The sequence below is a fragment of the Alternaria arborescens genome (assembly GCF_004154835.1).
Source record: "Alternaria arborescens strain FERA 675 chromosome Unknown contig_7, whole genome shotgun sequence".
NCBI lineage: Eukaryota > Fungi > Ascomycota > Dothideomycetes > Pleosporales > Pleosporaceae > Alternaria > Alternaria arborescens.
In genome coordinates, this window is record NW_021167862.1 from 779,331 (window position 1) to 794,845 (window position 15,515).

At 51.9% G+C, this 15,515-nt stretch overlaps 3 protein-coding genes across 3 annotated transcripts; 1 reads left to right on the top strand and 2 right to left on the bottom strand.

Moving 5' to 3' along the window:
* Positions 1-5: 5 nt before the first annotated feature.
* On the top strand, positions 6-2,213 carry AA0111_g4025 (hypothetical protein; the record flags this gene model as incomplete). Its single annotated transcript, XM_028649978.1, has 2 exons — positions 6-35; positions 324-2,213. The coding sequence occupies 2 exons, from the start codon at positions 6-8 to the stop codon at positions 2,211-2,213; spliced, it is 1,920 nt and encodes a 639-aa protein (XP_028508555.1).
* A 244-nt stretch (positions 2,214-2,457) lies between these two features.
* On the bottom strand, positions 2,458-3,679 carry AA0111_g4026 (hypothetical protein; the record flags this gene model as incomplete). Its single annotated transcript, XM_028649979.1, has 2 exons — positions 2,458-2,855; positions 2,959-3,679. 2 exons carry the CDS (start codon positions 3,677-3,679, stop codon positions 2,458-2,460), a joined length of 1,119 nt encoding a protein of 372 aa, XP_028508556.1.
* Positions 3,680-8,662: 4,983 nt separating this feature from the next.
* AA0111_g4027 (hypothetical protein) lies at positions 8,663-10,297 on the bottom strand (the record flags this gene model as incomplete). Its single annotated transcript, XM_028649980.1, has 4 exons — positions 8,663-8,815; positions 8,876-9,205; positions 9,318-10,164; positions 10,233-10,297. The coding sequence occupies 4 exons, from the start codon at positions 10,295-10,297 to the stop codon at positions 8,663-8,665; spliced, it is 1,395 nt and encodes a 464-aa protein (XP_028508557.1).
* Between the last annotated feature and the right edge of the window lie 5,218 nt (positions 10,298-15,515).

The following is a 15,515-nucleotide window of genomic DNA, read 5'->3' on the forward strand; positions in this document are numbered from 1 at the left end:
CAAGAATGGTCTACTCTTGGGACGATAAAGAAGCAGTATGCTACCAGCTCTATGTTGAGGAGCGGAGGAGCTTAGAAGAGGTTATGTCGTACTGGGAAATCCGGGGATTTACTCCAAGGTATGCAAGTATTGCGCGCGGCAGCACGTACAGGCTGCCGTACGCCTTCGCCGTCATCTCTCAATCCTAGCGTGCAAACACGTCCAGAACGCATGATACTTACTGTGTCGCCCTAGCAAGCGCGCCTTTCAGACACAGTTCAAGGCAAGTCACCATCACACCCTTCTCATCACCCACTACAAGGCCTCCGCTGACACCGTCACAGCGATGGGACTTCCCCTCGAAACAGAACCCGGCATACAAAAACCCCGCCCTCGTTGCGCGCCTCCAGCAACTATGGGAGCAGAACTACACACAGAAGGACATGGTCGATACGCTACAGACTGAAGGTTATCAGATCAACGACCGCGAACTGCTGCGCTTGCGACTAAGGCTCAAGCTCCTACTCCGAGAAAGTGTCGCCAGACCAAACAAGCAAAAGACTGCTGGAGGAAGGATACAGAAGAAGCCGAAGAAGAAACCTGCCAAGCCTGTGCCAGGCAATGGTCTAATCAACCAGCTTGGGAATGCAATCTTGGCCGAGGAATCGACGAGCGATGACGGAAGCGAAGACGAGTCTGGGGCTGCTCAACAAAGAGATGAAGAGGAAGAGGGTGGGGCATATGTGGACGAGGCTCGGCCTATACTCCCTGAGCCCGACGTCACAGGTTTGAGCGCTGAAGAGGTGGTCCGAAAGCAACTGCGCCAACAACAGCTTCAAGCCGAGAGCGACGAGAAATGGCGTACACGGAAGCGAAGACGTCGAACACGAGGCTGGGCTGGGTTGCCAGCCGACGCTCCCGGCGAACCTCCGCGATTCCCTTCTGAAACTACCATCGACGAAGCCAAAGCCTATCTCGGTTTGGACAACGACAAATACCGCCAAGTCAGAGAGTGCTTCCTTCAGATGTGCAAAGAGCAAGACGTTACCAAGAAGACAATCGCCGGTCCGGAGAAGTGGTCGCAGCTTGTACAGCACCTCATTCAAAGTGATAAACACTTGGCCGAGGTGTTCCAACAAGAGCCAGAAGTGCTACAAAATGACGATGCGCTCTTCCGTCCGAAAGGCCAGAGAGCGCTGTCACTTGATGTCATCTGCATGGACGTCACGAAACGCTTACGAACAATGGATGCACGCATGACTCTCGCCGATGCGAAGAACCTCCTTGGTCTCAATCCTCAACAGACAAGACACGCGCGCAACATGTTTGCCAACAGGTTGAAATCGGCTCATTTTACAAACAAGCACGAAGCTGGCGAGGAACGTTGGACAGAGTTGAAGCAAGCTTGGGTCAATGAGTCTGAGAAGCTTACAACAGCACTCGCACAAGGAGAAGACGATCCTGGCTATGCGCGGAAGCTACGCGCTCTCGAGGTGCTCGCTCGAGATGTAATGAAGCGACAACAGCAGGAGAAGACAGCCAAAGACCCCAGCAAGAAGAAACAGGTACACCAAGGACCGGGGCCTGGGCCAGCACCGCCTGTCGTCGCTCCACACCCGACAATACTAGGCGGTAAGGGGAGACAGCACAGTAGTGTTGGTCGGAAGGAAGCAACGCGTGCCTCATATACTGCCGTGTCCTCTCTACCGACTACTTCAGACCTACAGATTGACCCGTCTCTCTTGTTAGCCGCGAGTGACGCCGCTATACTTCCTGTTCCTGATCACACGCCTCGGTACCACTACCAGCCCGGTCAGTACCAACCAGCCACCCAGCATCAGCAGCATAGTTCACACAACCACTACCCGGAAGAATACTACCCAGCCGCCTCGAACACGTCTATACCGCTACCAGTGTATTTTCGCTTGCATCCACACTCCTCGACTCCCTTCCCTAACAAATCAGTCTGGCTTTCCATCATCCAGACGCCCTCGGTCGTCGAACTACAGAATCTGGCAATGCACGAGCACCCGGGTACTACGGTACATAAACTTGAGGGACTGATTCCATACCGAGGTGATCGGGCGGATCGCGAAGTTGCGGTTGAAGTTACAGACGATGGAGAGCTGAGTGCATATTTGGGACACATCAAACGAGGCGATGGAGGAGCTGCTCAAGGGAAAGCAACCTTTATTGTGCTGTTAGGACCTAGTGCGGAAGGGGACTATGCATGATTGTTCGGAAAATACAGTTCCATTGCTTATTAAAACTTTGTGATTTGATATTTGTTAGAATACAAGTGTCTAGTCCTACTACGTATGGAATATCCTTCAAGTCTTTTCTGCAGATCAAAACATGTAACTTGATGTTGTATGTGACTTTATCTTAATCGATTCGATCGGCACATGTGCACAAGGACTTCATGCATTCATGGTTTCGTCACTAGAATCCATTTAGGAGCCGCTTACATAGGCTTCTTCACAATGCTACGCCATATGCTTCTTCCCCAGCCTCTCTCCAGACCTTCTGCTTCTCCTCTTCTACGTATCCCTTCCTATCCATCCACGTCTTCACTACCTCTCTCCAGAGCTTCCAACTTCCCTGCTCGCCTGCTGGCCCGCCCACATTGCACACCGGCCAGTCGCTTCCGAACATGACTCTTCCTGGGAAACACTGGAAGATGTGATTTAGGAAAGGCGTAAGGGCAGTCAAGAGCGTTGGTACATCTGATGGCGTCGGCGAAACAGTGAACTCATTGAAAGCGCCGGACAGTTTCATGAAGATGGCCTTATCCGAGGAGAGAGACGTCATGGTTTGGAGCCAGACGTCGGACGGGGGTGTAGGGTCGGGTGACAAAGGGGGTTTGGCGAGGTGATCTGGGTTGGTGTCTGAGTTAGCTAAACCACATCATATAACAAGGCAGTTCACAAATAACGATGTCGGAGTGGTCAAAAGTGCAAGAGGAGGGTATGAACTTACTCAGCACGAACTTCACGCGATTCTCATGCCCCTCCTTCTCCTCGTACTGCCTTAGTCCTGCAATCAACTTACCAACCGCCTTCATCGGTTCCTCTCCATCCCTATGTGTATCAACACCCACATCAAAGCACCACGCCTCACAACCTCCTTCTAATCTTTTCAGCGCGCAAAGGTTCTGGATCCAACTCTCCTCGCTCTCTTGTAACATCTTTGCAACAACACCGTCTCCTTTCCCTTGCAACAAGTACCTAAAGCCCTTAACATACTGCCATAGCTTCGGTCCGGCCACTTCCCTCGCAACATCAAGATAAGCCTTGAAAACGCGCGGAGTGCAATGAAATGGAGCGTAGATCACACATCCCTTCATCTTCTTTGCCTCACTCTCTACGAACCCATCGCCCTCCTCTGGCTTTCCCTCCACGATTCGTGCCAGAAAACAGAGCTCCTCCAAGGGTTCCTTCGCCCACGTCCGCAGCTTGGCTTTTACATCTTCGTCGTTGTCTGATTCGTTAATGCTTGGAGGTTCCACGGAAGGAAGATACCGATCGGTTTCTACGTAGATGAAACCGGAAGGTTGGGGGGACGTGATGGTGAGGTAGTCAGATATGCCGTGTCTCTTAGCGAGGTGGTGGCCTGGTGACATCCAGCCATGATTTGAAGATGAGGTGGCTGTTGAAGGCCATAGATGGATGTGTGTGTCTAAGACCCCTGAGGATGACATCGCGGATTATTGGCTGGATGTGCGGGCCGTGGGGCGCGGAGATGGGTAAGTAAAGCTTGTGGTGATATGGCAAACTTGAGAAATTGATAACTGCTTGGTATGAAGACCCTTTCGTCGTTTGTCATGCCTAGAGTATGGGAACTATGTTTGTTGGTCGGCTTGATGCGGGGATGTCGATACTTCGGTTGGCGGGGTAAGAGACTCCGAATAGTGTATATTATTGTATTCACTTTTGTATCGTGCAGAGCACAATTGATTCACAGTCAATTTCTTGCTATCTGTCGAGAATTCTCGCCAGTAAAAAAACGCTGACTTGTTTTTGACTCAACAAGATAGTGTTGGCATGTTGGCCCCAGGGCAATATCAGTGATGGACGCAAGGTGTAGATGAGCAATGTGCTTTCACGTAACCTAACGATATTAGAGCTACATAGAGACAACATGAGTTTCGAGCATGAGAAACTATAGAGTGAATCCGGATGGACCGAAGTAACATTCCGGCTTGGCTATCCTCTACCACGGTGTAACCAGTGGTAGTCGAGGCCATGTACAATGTATCGTCGATGATAGGCATCGGCTAGTTGAGCCCGAGACACACAGGTGGCTGCACGTCATGCACAAGGACACTTTAAGTCCATGACCCTTTGTTCTAGACACATGCGAGTTGTGCAGCTTGGCATCACAGTGGGAGCGCAGTACCTACTACATAGGACAGAACCCACATACTCTCACCAACGCGCTCCACGGAGGTGATGTACTGCAATTAGGCGTCCCCTGCACGCAGGATGCCGACTCTGAGGTGATTCTAAAAGGCAGCTCGTTTCGATTGCGAAGTGATAGGCGCTTAGTCGTCCCGCGCTTCCCAGCCACAAAGACAGGTGTCAAACTCAATGCCTATGAAGCCGACGGCAAATGTGGGGTAGCAGTTAGGCAGAGGGTACGGATATACTTTCGCTTGGAAGGCGAGAGCGGGCGGCATTGACCCTGGTGCTTTGCCCTTGACTGCGTGGAAAGCAGAGTAATTCCCGTGATTGTTTGGAAGCGAAGGAGGGGTAAGCGGAGCAAAGAGGGCCGGAGAAGCACCGATAGTACAGCGCGCAGCTCAACAAACAATTTTCAGAAGTCGTGCATATGTGAGGCTCTGCAATGTCCCTGTATTTTGATGGAGCTTGACATGTGACTGGGGATCCTGTTTTCTGCATCTGCCGAAGTTCTTGTATCGGCAGCTCGCATCATGCGCGAATTAGATGTATGGCCGAGCTGTCAAACTGTGACAGTGTGGTGGCTGAGCGTCTCCAGTCCGATTGACCTCAGATTTTAGTGAACTCCACCAATGTCAGCAGGACCCTCTCTGTATTTGCAAAAGAGAGGGTCTCCGGATGGACCATTGCTGTTGGGTCTCTAACATCACCTCAGCGCTTACCACTTCAGTGCATTATGGCACAATTCTGCTGGGCACTAGTTGTTATTGTACCCACACCCGTTTGCCCATCATCCGCCAGTATCTATCAGCGAGTGGGCCTAGTATCGGAGTAGTCTTTTCAAAATACGATGGGAATGTCTGGCGGCGGCGTCGTCCCGCGATGTATGACGTTAGGTGTCACCAGCTGACTCGCGCGGCGCCGAACGCCTAAAATCATGATCAAGGACCGAGAGGTCGTCCGGCTGTTTTGATCTTGAGTGCGAGAAGAGGGTGGGGTGAAAAGTCTGGATGCAGCGAAAGTAGCCGCGAATGTGGAGAAGACAGGCAAGACCCTTGATGTTTTTTTCCCGCCGAGTCAGCGATGGCTCAGTTGGGATGCACGTCATTTTAGCGCATTTGTAGCCGTGGAGTAGAGGTACGTGTTGCGGCTCGCTCGGTTCAAATGACCGACCATTAGTGAGCGAGCAATTGACGATTTGCTTTCGTGGCTGATAATATCGAGATGCACCTTTGAATGGGATATGGCTTTGGTTGTTTGAGGCTGAATTGTAGCTGCAGGGTCTTGCCATGACAGAAAGTCTTGCCTCTTAGTGTAGGCTGATGACAATGATCATGTGAGGACATTGTACGACGTCGTCATCTAAGATCGACGAACCATGGAAAAAGTAACACTTGCTCCGGGGTCCGTAGTGGGCAAGGCTTGATCGGATCTATTCTACAAGAGTCGCGCCGAGCCTAAGAATGGCTAGTAAGGGTTCCTAAAAGGCCACCTATACCTGCGGTATTAATCGACGCGCAAGCCAGTGGAGTTCATGGCCGTACGTCAAAACGATGACGATAACATATATGGCATCTTCCCCACAATTTGACGTTGCAACGTTCCTGGATACTTAGAGATTTCGTGACTGACTGGTCAGATCGTATCGGAGCACGTGACCCCTGCACCGAGACGAAGGCCTTCCCAGTAGATAAACCCGAGGCTGTACCGTGACGAACAACATACGGGCATAACTGCACCACCAATGCAAAGGGTCCTGAGTCAGAATGATTTGCAGCTCGTGCTTACCGCTGGATCTCGGTTCACGACCGGCACGGCGCGACGCTACCTCGGATGCGCCTAACTTCAGGGCTTATCCCTTAGGGACAGGTTGTGGTCGAAAGGTGGCAATTAAGATACTTCAGTCAAGCAGTCCAGGTGCAGTAGCAGAAGGGATTACGGATGTCGAGTGAGCTGCATGCGTATGTTGAACTTGAAAGTTGCTGTCAGTTGCGGAGCCTTTGTGTCAGACAAACATGACACGATCATGAGCAGATCCAAAGCTTGCATGATCAGTAGCTTCATATAACCTACGGAGCAGATCTGGGCCTTTTGGAACTTAGGCTAGATGTCCGATGTCGTCAGAGGGTCAGCATCTGTAGAGGCTAAGGAAGTCGATGGAACTCCGCAAGTACACAGTCTTTGCTGTCGCAGTATTAGCCAACATGACATTAGCGCAATCCGCCCTGGCAAGAGTGAAGTGGGTATTGTAAGCATTGCATGACGGCCCATGCCCTCTTTCTTGAACGTGTACGAGTAATTTGGAGCTTCGCGCATAAGGTCCCTGGAGCAAGATAACTGGATAAATGTGAAAGGCATGTGAATGTTTTTGCATGCTTATGTTTGTCCCGACAGCGTGTCTCGCGCGTGAAGCGAGATGTGCAGAGTTTTCGCCTTCGACCCAGCTGCTTGGACAACGTCTCGGATGCTGACAAGCAAGATCGAGCGAAAGACAATTGTCCGGACATGCAAGGTGATTGCGCTGCAGTCGTTAGGTATCCCGACCCATGTTGTATTACATGGAGATGCAAGTATGTTACGCCATCTTGCAATTGTGTATATTAAGCAGTCATGTCATCTCGATTGGAGATGGTCATCACCAGCTCGGCTAGTGTGTGGCGCTCGCCCAGTCTGCACCTGAGCATTTGAAGTACTTTTGATCAGCCAGGCACCAATAACAATGTTCCACCCGGTACTAATAAATGCTCTGGGGCACGGCACGCGAGTGTCGAACTGCAAGTCCGTGCCTAACTGGTCTACAGCGTGTTGCATCGGGGATGCGGCACAGGGACTTGTAGCAGCTTGGCTATGGAGTCTCAGTGTACATGTGTGCTGTTCGATGCTTGCTGTCCCATCTGTTGTGAATGCTGCGTGCGCAGTGGTGGGCAGCTATGACGAGAGGTGGAGAAATGGGTCAGGCGTCGCGCCGCGGCCAGCGCCAGCCTAGCGCAGGTGCTTGGCTCTGGACACACAGGCCTGCGGGAGCGGGATGACCAGCATAAGGTTTGAGCAAAGGGTCTCTTCCGTACGATTTGCTGGCTCGCTAGAAGACCAGGGCTCATGCATCTGTCGTCCGTCATCGTCCCTGTTTACAAGACGTAGAATTTTTGTCGTGGGCAGTGAGGAAAATTGCCGCGACGCACGATGATGTTTGATGAGGGCCAGCGATGCAAGTGTGCATGAGAAGTTCGGCGCCGGCATGGTTTCCCTTGAAGCTTCAGCTAGGACGTGCAGCATGCAGGCCCGCTTGAGTGGGCGTCTTCGTTGGTGGGAAGACCTTTGGACGCCATCGACTTTTCAGCGCCATCGGGTCATGATAGGAGAGTGGAATGTCCTAGAGCGTCGTTAACCCTCGAAAGCTTACTGCAGCCGATGTTGAACGGAGTACACGGCCGCAGTAGAAGAAAGGAGCGACTGGTGTGAAAAAGCGCCAGCTGCGAGAGTGACATTGCCCAAAAGCCATGGATTAAACGATTCTGCGGGCCATGGCCGAAAGCGGAGATACGAGGTTGTTCCGAGACTTGGGGAGTGGGTTCATCAATTCCTTATCCCGTAAACCGAGGGGTACCCAGGTACATGCTCTTCGCACCTGCCGTCTTGGAGTGGTTCGTCGGGAGTATTGCCTGCCTGTATTCTTCGTAGTGCGTCTGTCTCAGATAACGTGCCGCTATTTGTCTCGACGCGGCCCAGACTCCCACATCTTTACCCTAAACGATGAAGCAGGCGATGTCCTCGATGCGGGTGATGGTTCGCGCTACTTGGAGACCGTGCAGCGCGGGTAGGACGCCTAAGACGACTGACCAGGGGGGTCGTGTGTTGCTCGGGAAACAGGATGTGATGTTGGGATGGAGTTTTTGTGCCGCGGTTGCACAAATGTCAAACGTGTTCCCAAAGCAGTCGCGTGCGACACGAGCGTGTAGAAAAGGCACTGTTTCAACGGTCATCATCATTGTCATTTGCTGTGACTTTTGCATAAACTACATGGTTGGGTATTCACCAACATCGCGCATGGGAAGACGCTGCAAACTCGTCCATATCCGTAAAACTCCTTGAACACCTTGCATCCGGCCGGGCCCATTTTGGTATCCGAGAGCTGCCACGCTCAATAGTATGAAACAACATAGCGTTGCTCTACCTTCCGTGTACTGGTAGATGCAATGCTTCAAACTCAGATGCGTCTAACATTACTGCATCAAAAACTGCAGCCGAGGCCTGGAATGCCGACTAAAAATGGAAATCGTCGTCTAGTTCATCATCGGAAAACCGGCGCCTCGCTCGCGAAGCACGCGTCCGCCTGGCGGCGGCGTCAGGGGAGGGGTAATGGTGGCCATGGGTGGGATAGGCAACATTCTGATGTTGTCGTCGGCATCTGCACCCTCACGAGTACCCCATGTGGTCTGTTGGCCAGCTGTTAGCTATGTGGAAGGGAACGCGATGGTGCGTGGATCACGACATACCTCTGTCACGGTGATGCAGCCGTAGAGCTTGATGAGATTGTGGAAATAACCGAAAAGAATCGAGACCGGGACGAAGCGGACGTCGCCCGGGTTTCTTAACAAATGGGGAATTAGCTTGATCGTCTTCGCGAAGACCCAGTGCGCAATGAACAGGGCCCAGAAAAGCGAGCGCTGCCACTTGTCCGCGTGAGCTTGCTTGTCATCCTCTGCTGCGTAGTATCCTGCCTCCAGCAGCGCCAGGTAGACTGAGACGAACAGGGCGCAATCAAGGAGGAAGGCCCATTGCGTAAGCGTTGTCTGGAAGACGGCGTAGAGGGACCATGGGTAATTCTATGGCGCAAGGATTAGCAAAGGCAGTACGAATCGGCGCAGGCAAAAGAGGGGCTGGCTTGGCGTCCAACAACGCGAAATCTGTGCAAATATTGGAACTAGCGGCACTCACCATCCACATGTAACCCTCTGTCAAGCTAGTCAGGTTGCTCCTCCAATTGGAGCGGACCCAACGCAGACATTGACGCAAATACTTCGAGTCGTCCTCGAGTGTTGTCTCGACCTCGCACTCGCGGTGGTTTTGCATCTGGATCTTCCAGTTGTGTGAAAACAACCAGCGCGTGATGAAGTTGTCGTCATCGGCATTCAAGAAATGATCGCTGCCCCATGTCTCATGTGTGAAGCCGTAGGTAAAATTGGGATCTTGTAGGATCTCGGAACGATAGGCAACCGCGCGTCCAGACAAGCATGGTAGGCCACCGTCTATCCAGTTGCAAGCTGTACAGTCAAAGTTCCTCCTGACCAGGTAGATGGCACCCAAGAACTCCCAGATGTTGGAGCGGTTGAAGCGGCGGATCTGCTGGTTGGTACCAACACCTCCAACACGTGGATCCTCAAAGGGGGCAAGAATCCATTTGGTAAACTTCTCGGGTAACCACACGTCGTCGTCAAGGAGGAGGGTAATCTTGGTCTCGACTTCGGGGATGGCTCGGCATAGCTGTCGACGCTTGTTGGCCTGACTGACTGATAGGACTTGGATGATCTTGGGGCTGCCCAGCTCTTCCACCATCTGATACACACGCTTCACTCGCGAGTCGGGTGTGACGAGGAGAAGTTCCAATGGCTCGAGACGGTATGCGCTTTGGACCGTCTCTTTCAACTGCTGAAGGTTCTCGGCAACTGTCGGGATGATGACAGTCATGTCCTTGGATGTGATGGTCGGGTCATCGACTGGCTGGATGGGCGTGTAGGTCCAGTTGCTCGCCAGGTTAACCCATAGTCTGACATATCGAAACAAACTGTGGTAGCGAGTCAGTGTCGTCCAAAGTGCGGGGAAGGCCATTCATGGCAGCCGTGGTTGACATACAAGAGCGCCAAAAAGATACAGAACCAACTCCAATTGGGGAACAAGCCTAATGGAAAGGAGAACATGGTAACGGCCAACGAGTGTGGTAGTGCGAAACGTGAACTACGACGGTGGACGGTAAACGAAGATCACATCGAATGGTGGGAGTGAAAAGCCGCTTGCATCGGGGAAGCAGCGGAAGTGACAGGTATTTAAACAGATGCTTGCGAGCGGGCTAGGGCGGCGAGGACATGTTTCGCTTCCCGGCGCTGTTTAAGCTGCATGAGATTCCCTTAGCAGACTTTGGGGTAGTGTGAACATGGCTGGAGCATGAGGTAGTTGCGAAATTCCAGTAGCGACCAGGGTGTGTACGAGTCGGGAATAGCGAATGCGCCCACTGAGCTCGAGCGTCATGCTTGGATCCCGCCAGCCGTTGAATCGCTCGCATATCCCTAGGCACCTTAGGTGCAGCGCTTCAAGGATCGACTTGCATCGTGGTGCATTGCTGACAAGGGCCCTCACTGTAACCGCCCCGCGGTCGCTCCGGTCTTGTTGCCGTTGGGGCACGAGACAGCACGCCTCCCCACTGCTCTCACCTCATCGCGCCATCCACTACCACTAATCTTGACATGGCGTGCCATCGCCCACTGGTCCTCCTGACGCCGCCAGCGCTGCGATACGGAGCCGACGCGCGGGCTACGAACGATGCGGCTGATGATCGATGGGTCCTGGTCACTATGTGACCCCGCTTGGCGCCAGACCATCCTGAGGGCAATGGCTCTAGGCCTGAATTGCCCACTCTCTGCTCTCAGAGTCCCATGCACTAGCCGCTGCAAGCGGATTTTACCAAGCGTGGCGCAATAGCGACGATAGGCGCTTCCTTACCTTTTGGCGGCAGGGCTGGCGTCTTCATCCTCCGTTCGTACATGCTTCCGGCACGGCTAATTAGTTATTACCACTCATCCACAATCTCTCTGCTACAGCAGCCTTCGTTGTTATTTCGCTGCCGCTGGCCAACGGGAAAAATTCCGGGGCTGCTCGATTGATTAACTCGATTGCCCGTTTGCTGCAACCGAGCCACCTGCCACAGCGCCGGCTTGCTACGGTCAGCCGCTGCGAGAATTATGTTACCATGTGCTTCGCCGGTCCGTATTGTAGGCGTGCTCCGTTCGTCCAAGCACTAGTAGCCTGTATTGGTCGTACGTTGACCGATGGCCTTCTCGTCGGAGACATTACCCTATACAGCAGCCAGTCGCCTGGACCTTACTGCTACGTTGCCTCAGCTTGACTGTAATTATCGTCTCAGTCCCGCTCGACCACAGTACTGGAAAGGTACCTGCACCGGATGAAGAGATACAAGGTCCGGGTACGCCTGCCTCAAACTCCAAGGTTGTGTAGGACGCTGCAGAGACGGGGTTTATACCATGCTCATGCAGATCCAAACGTCGGGCCGCGGGAAGACATACGCGCATCCAATTATCTTGATGTCAACCATGTAAAAGGCTTGCTTGTGCATGCTGCATGTAATTTACAAAGGTGGGTGGGCGTGATCGAGCGAAAGATGGGTCATGGCTGCTGGCGCTTCCCTGCATGAAGCCTTACCTTTCGGTCCTGTCAATGTCTACATCCGGCTTCCAACAGAGCAGATGTGGAATATCTATCTTGGATCAGCGATGCTGTATGGTAATATATCACCTTGTCCAACCCACACACTAGGCTGGCTGTCATCAAGGTGGGACAAAGTCGTAATCTCGACCGGTGATCATGCCCGAACCTCAAGTATGGCAAACACCAATTCTCATGGGTACAAAATGACAGCTGTCAGGACACTTGCGGATATTGCGTCATCAACCACAGGCTCGGGCAAAGCTGATCCTCCGCATAGTGCGGATCGCTTGCCGCTTCCTCGCGAAAGCCAGAGCCGTACACGAATGTTAACACTTTTACGCGCCTGCGCCACAGACGAGACAGGGTCTGGCGCTGTGGAGGCTCAAGCACAGTTGCGTACTGCTATTTGTACTATGGTTGTCGGCATTTCTTGGCATCCAGGGGGTCTTCCCACGATGAGTAAGTTCGAGATGAAATGCTCGACTTCTAGAAATCAATCACATAACGCCCAATAAATGATGCTGTCAACGAGAAGGACAATAGGCATATGCATAGACCAATTCAAGTATATCCTATCCTTGGTTCGGTTGATTTATCAAATAGAAAGCGCTCAACTTCTGAAGGGTAGCTGTCCAACTCCAATTATACATTCCTGATATTCTCAAGGAGATCTTTACACATTCAATCGCTCCATCAAGCCGCCACACGTGTCTGCTCCAATACAACAAAGGACGGTTGACTATGATCAGACAAAGTAAACGATACTGTTTACCAAGTCTGCTATTCAGATGGAAAATGGATGGGGGACGCTGATGTTTCAAACGCGAACTGGCGCATTTTCCTTCAACAATAGTCATCATAAGGTCTAAAATCGTATGACACCGCGAGTCTGCCTTGACAAGAAAGACTTACCGCGATTTCCCTCCGCATGATTCCTAAGCGATCATGTCACTTTCCGGAAGAGCGTTCTGTAAGTAACCGGAAGCTGAGCAAGGCTGAGGATGGCTTTGATGCTTCGCACTACTCGGGAGCTTAGGACAATAGTTAGGGCGTGCAACCTTCTCGCCCAAAGATGTGCCAGATGACTTGGATAGTGGCACTCTAAATCTTTGTATCGTTGCAAACCCTCAGCACAGAAGCCGGATGGTCTCAACGCAAGGTGTCCAAATGACCTTTTGATACACCGATTTGGCTCTTGCCCAGCTTGCCATGTGAGCTCTGTAAACGGGGATGACCCTGAGGGAAATCTCGGTGTTTCCAACTCTTCGTGATATCATGGAGTTAATACGATTATCGGTTTCCAACGGCGCTGTTGCTGGCCGGGGGCTTTGCCGCAGGTCCCTTGGGGTTCACTCCGGTCATTCCTATAGTACATCTATGAGCGGCAACACTTGCAGCATTCAGTCGATGGATAGAACGTCTTGTATCCTCAGACATTTCAAGTATTTTTTGGGGGTAGTATTATTGCCTCCGAGTACCGAAAGTGGAACTCCTGAGACAAGGAAATTGTCCGGAAAGGAGGCACAATAGTGCTTGTTTCTGTGTGCTTTGAGGCTCGGCTAGGAAAAAACACGTAATGGTGCGATTTGGCAAGACTGTAAGGCGAGAGAAGTGGGTTGGTTACGGATGACGACGGGTCAAGTGGTGGTGGTTGCTGGCCTGGTGAGCTACAACAGCTTGGGATCGACTGAAGGACTAGCGCCGATCAGTGTGCACCTGCGCACATAGGTGCCCTATCGTACTCGTCAACAAACGATCCACACCCTCATGCATTCAGCGACGCGTTCAGTCAAGCGTAGAGATATATGCTAAACATAACAATGTATCTAATTCCGCTACTGTCTCTCGTACGATGTCTGGCTGTCCGCGCGGGGGCCGGGGTCATGGAGAATCCCTGGAGGACGCTAGCGACGCGCTAATCAGTGGTGTTGATCGCCAGTCCTGAAGCGCTCTTACTTTGTTCCCCACACACTCACACCACCTTCTAACCGAGCCATGGATGCAGGCCCTCACACGTCACTATTTATCTCGCCTTTGGACCATAATACCACCACAGCGGCGAATCAGCCTAAGGGGTCGCGCGACACCTCAGTGCGGCCAAAAATGGCCCGTACACCTCCAAATACCGTGTGCAGCATTCCAGCTGAGGCGCATGTCGGCCGCGTCGTATTGGACTGGACATCTCCCGCACTGCCGGAAATTGGAGGCCACTATAAGCTGACCAGGGTCGGAGGCTATAGCGAATGTCCTTATCCATATTCTGTATGCGGCTGCATATCCCTGACCCCAAAACCGCCCGCAGAGCTTATATCCTATTGCATAACCACGGCCCTGCTTACCCTTTGCGAACGGTGTGAAGAACACTTAGCTGCATATGTTGATCCTTTCGAAGAAACCAAGAACAGACGTCTTCAGTCCCTAGTCTTTGGTGTCTATACTGACTTTTGCTGACATCCCAAAGAGGCACACACTTCGTACATTCCGGATTGGCAATAATGTCGCATGCCCTGATGAGCAGAACGGTTGCTAGCAGCTTCAGCGCACATCTCGATCTAGTCCCATGATACAAGACTGCCAAGCGATGCGGGTGGCCGACTAATACGACGTCGGTCGATCTCTGATGTCGTGCATATACCATGATACACCGGAGTGGCTGCTCCAGGCAGCACGTGCTCGGGATGTCTATCAGGACATAAGCTTTTTCCTTTAAGCTGACTGATCCAACCACAAGTATTACTGAAACAGCAAAACCCCCATCGCAAGCTTATATAGGCGGTACCCGCCCGTGGCGCTGAGCATGCTGCGAGGACAACCACACCGGGTAGGATATTTCTGGTTTCGGCCATATATTAAGCGTTGGCAAACATGTATATCATGTCAGCTGTTAATGCGAACCGATTGGGTTTAGACAATCTTGACTCAGCCCAATACTCCTTCTCCATGGAGACCGTCTTTCAAAGCTACGTTAGATGCCAAATCAATGAATTGTCAACAGAAAGCTCTCACAGCTAGCTGATTGCGTGGACATCAACCTCTTCGACAAAACTCCTCGAAGAACCCCGTCGTACGGTTCTCGTTATTCTACAGTTTTCTGCTCGGCACAAAATTTATAGGAAGTCTTCAGTAGATTCCAATGGCTCATAACATTTTGTTGAGATTTTCAGCATACACCAACTTCGAACCGCAGCCGACCCTGGGCCTGCGCCCTTGCCGTATGCACGCCATCATAAGCCCTTGCTTGGCCTGCATTTCGTTTACCCTGGTTCGCCTACAAAATTTAGGCCTACCTGAAGGACAAGCATATACCTTCTAAAGGCTAAAGATTGGTAAGTAGGTCGATGCCGAGCTAGATAGGTATGTGGCACGAGACTCCATATCATCACACCAGTACTGGAACATGTCATCGAATCAACTTGCTATGTTGCGCTATCGAAAGAAGCACACAAAAGAGCCAGCCGGTCAAGAGTAGAATTTAGTCCGCGTCATCACAGACAGGTATGGTGAACTACTGGACTGCGACACGGTTGCACGAGTGTACCGGCAAAGTCCCACATTTCTTGGCTTCCTGGTCTGAACACGACAGCGGCAACTTTACGATCCTGCTGCTACCCGTATCCGTACGCCTCAAAACGCCTTTGGGCGTCTCAGGCAACTGACAGGATAGACGCGATAGACGAGCTTGCCATTTATCGGTCT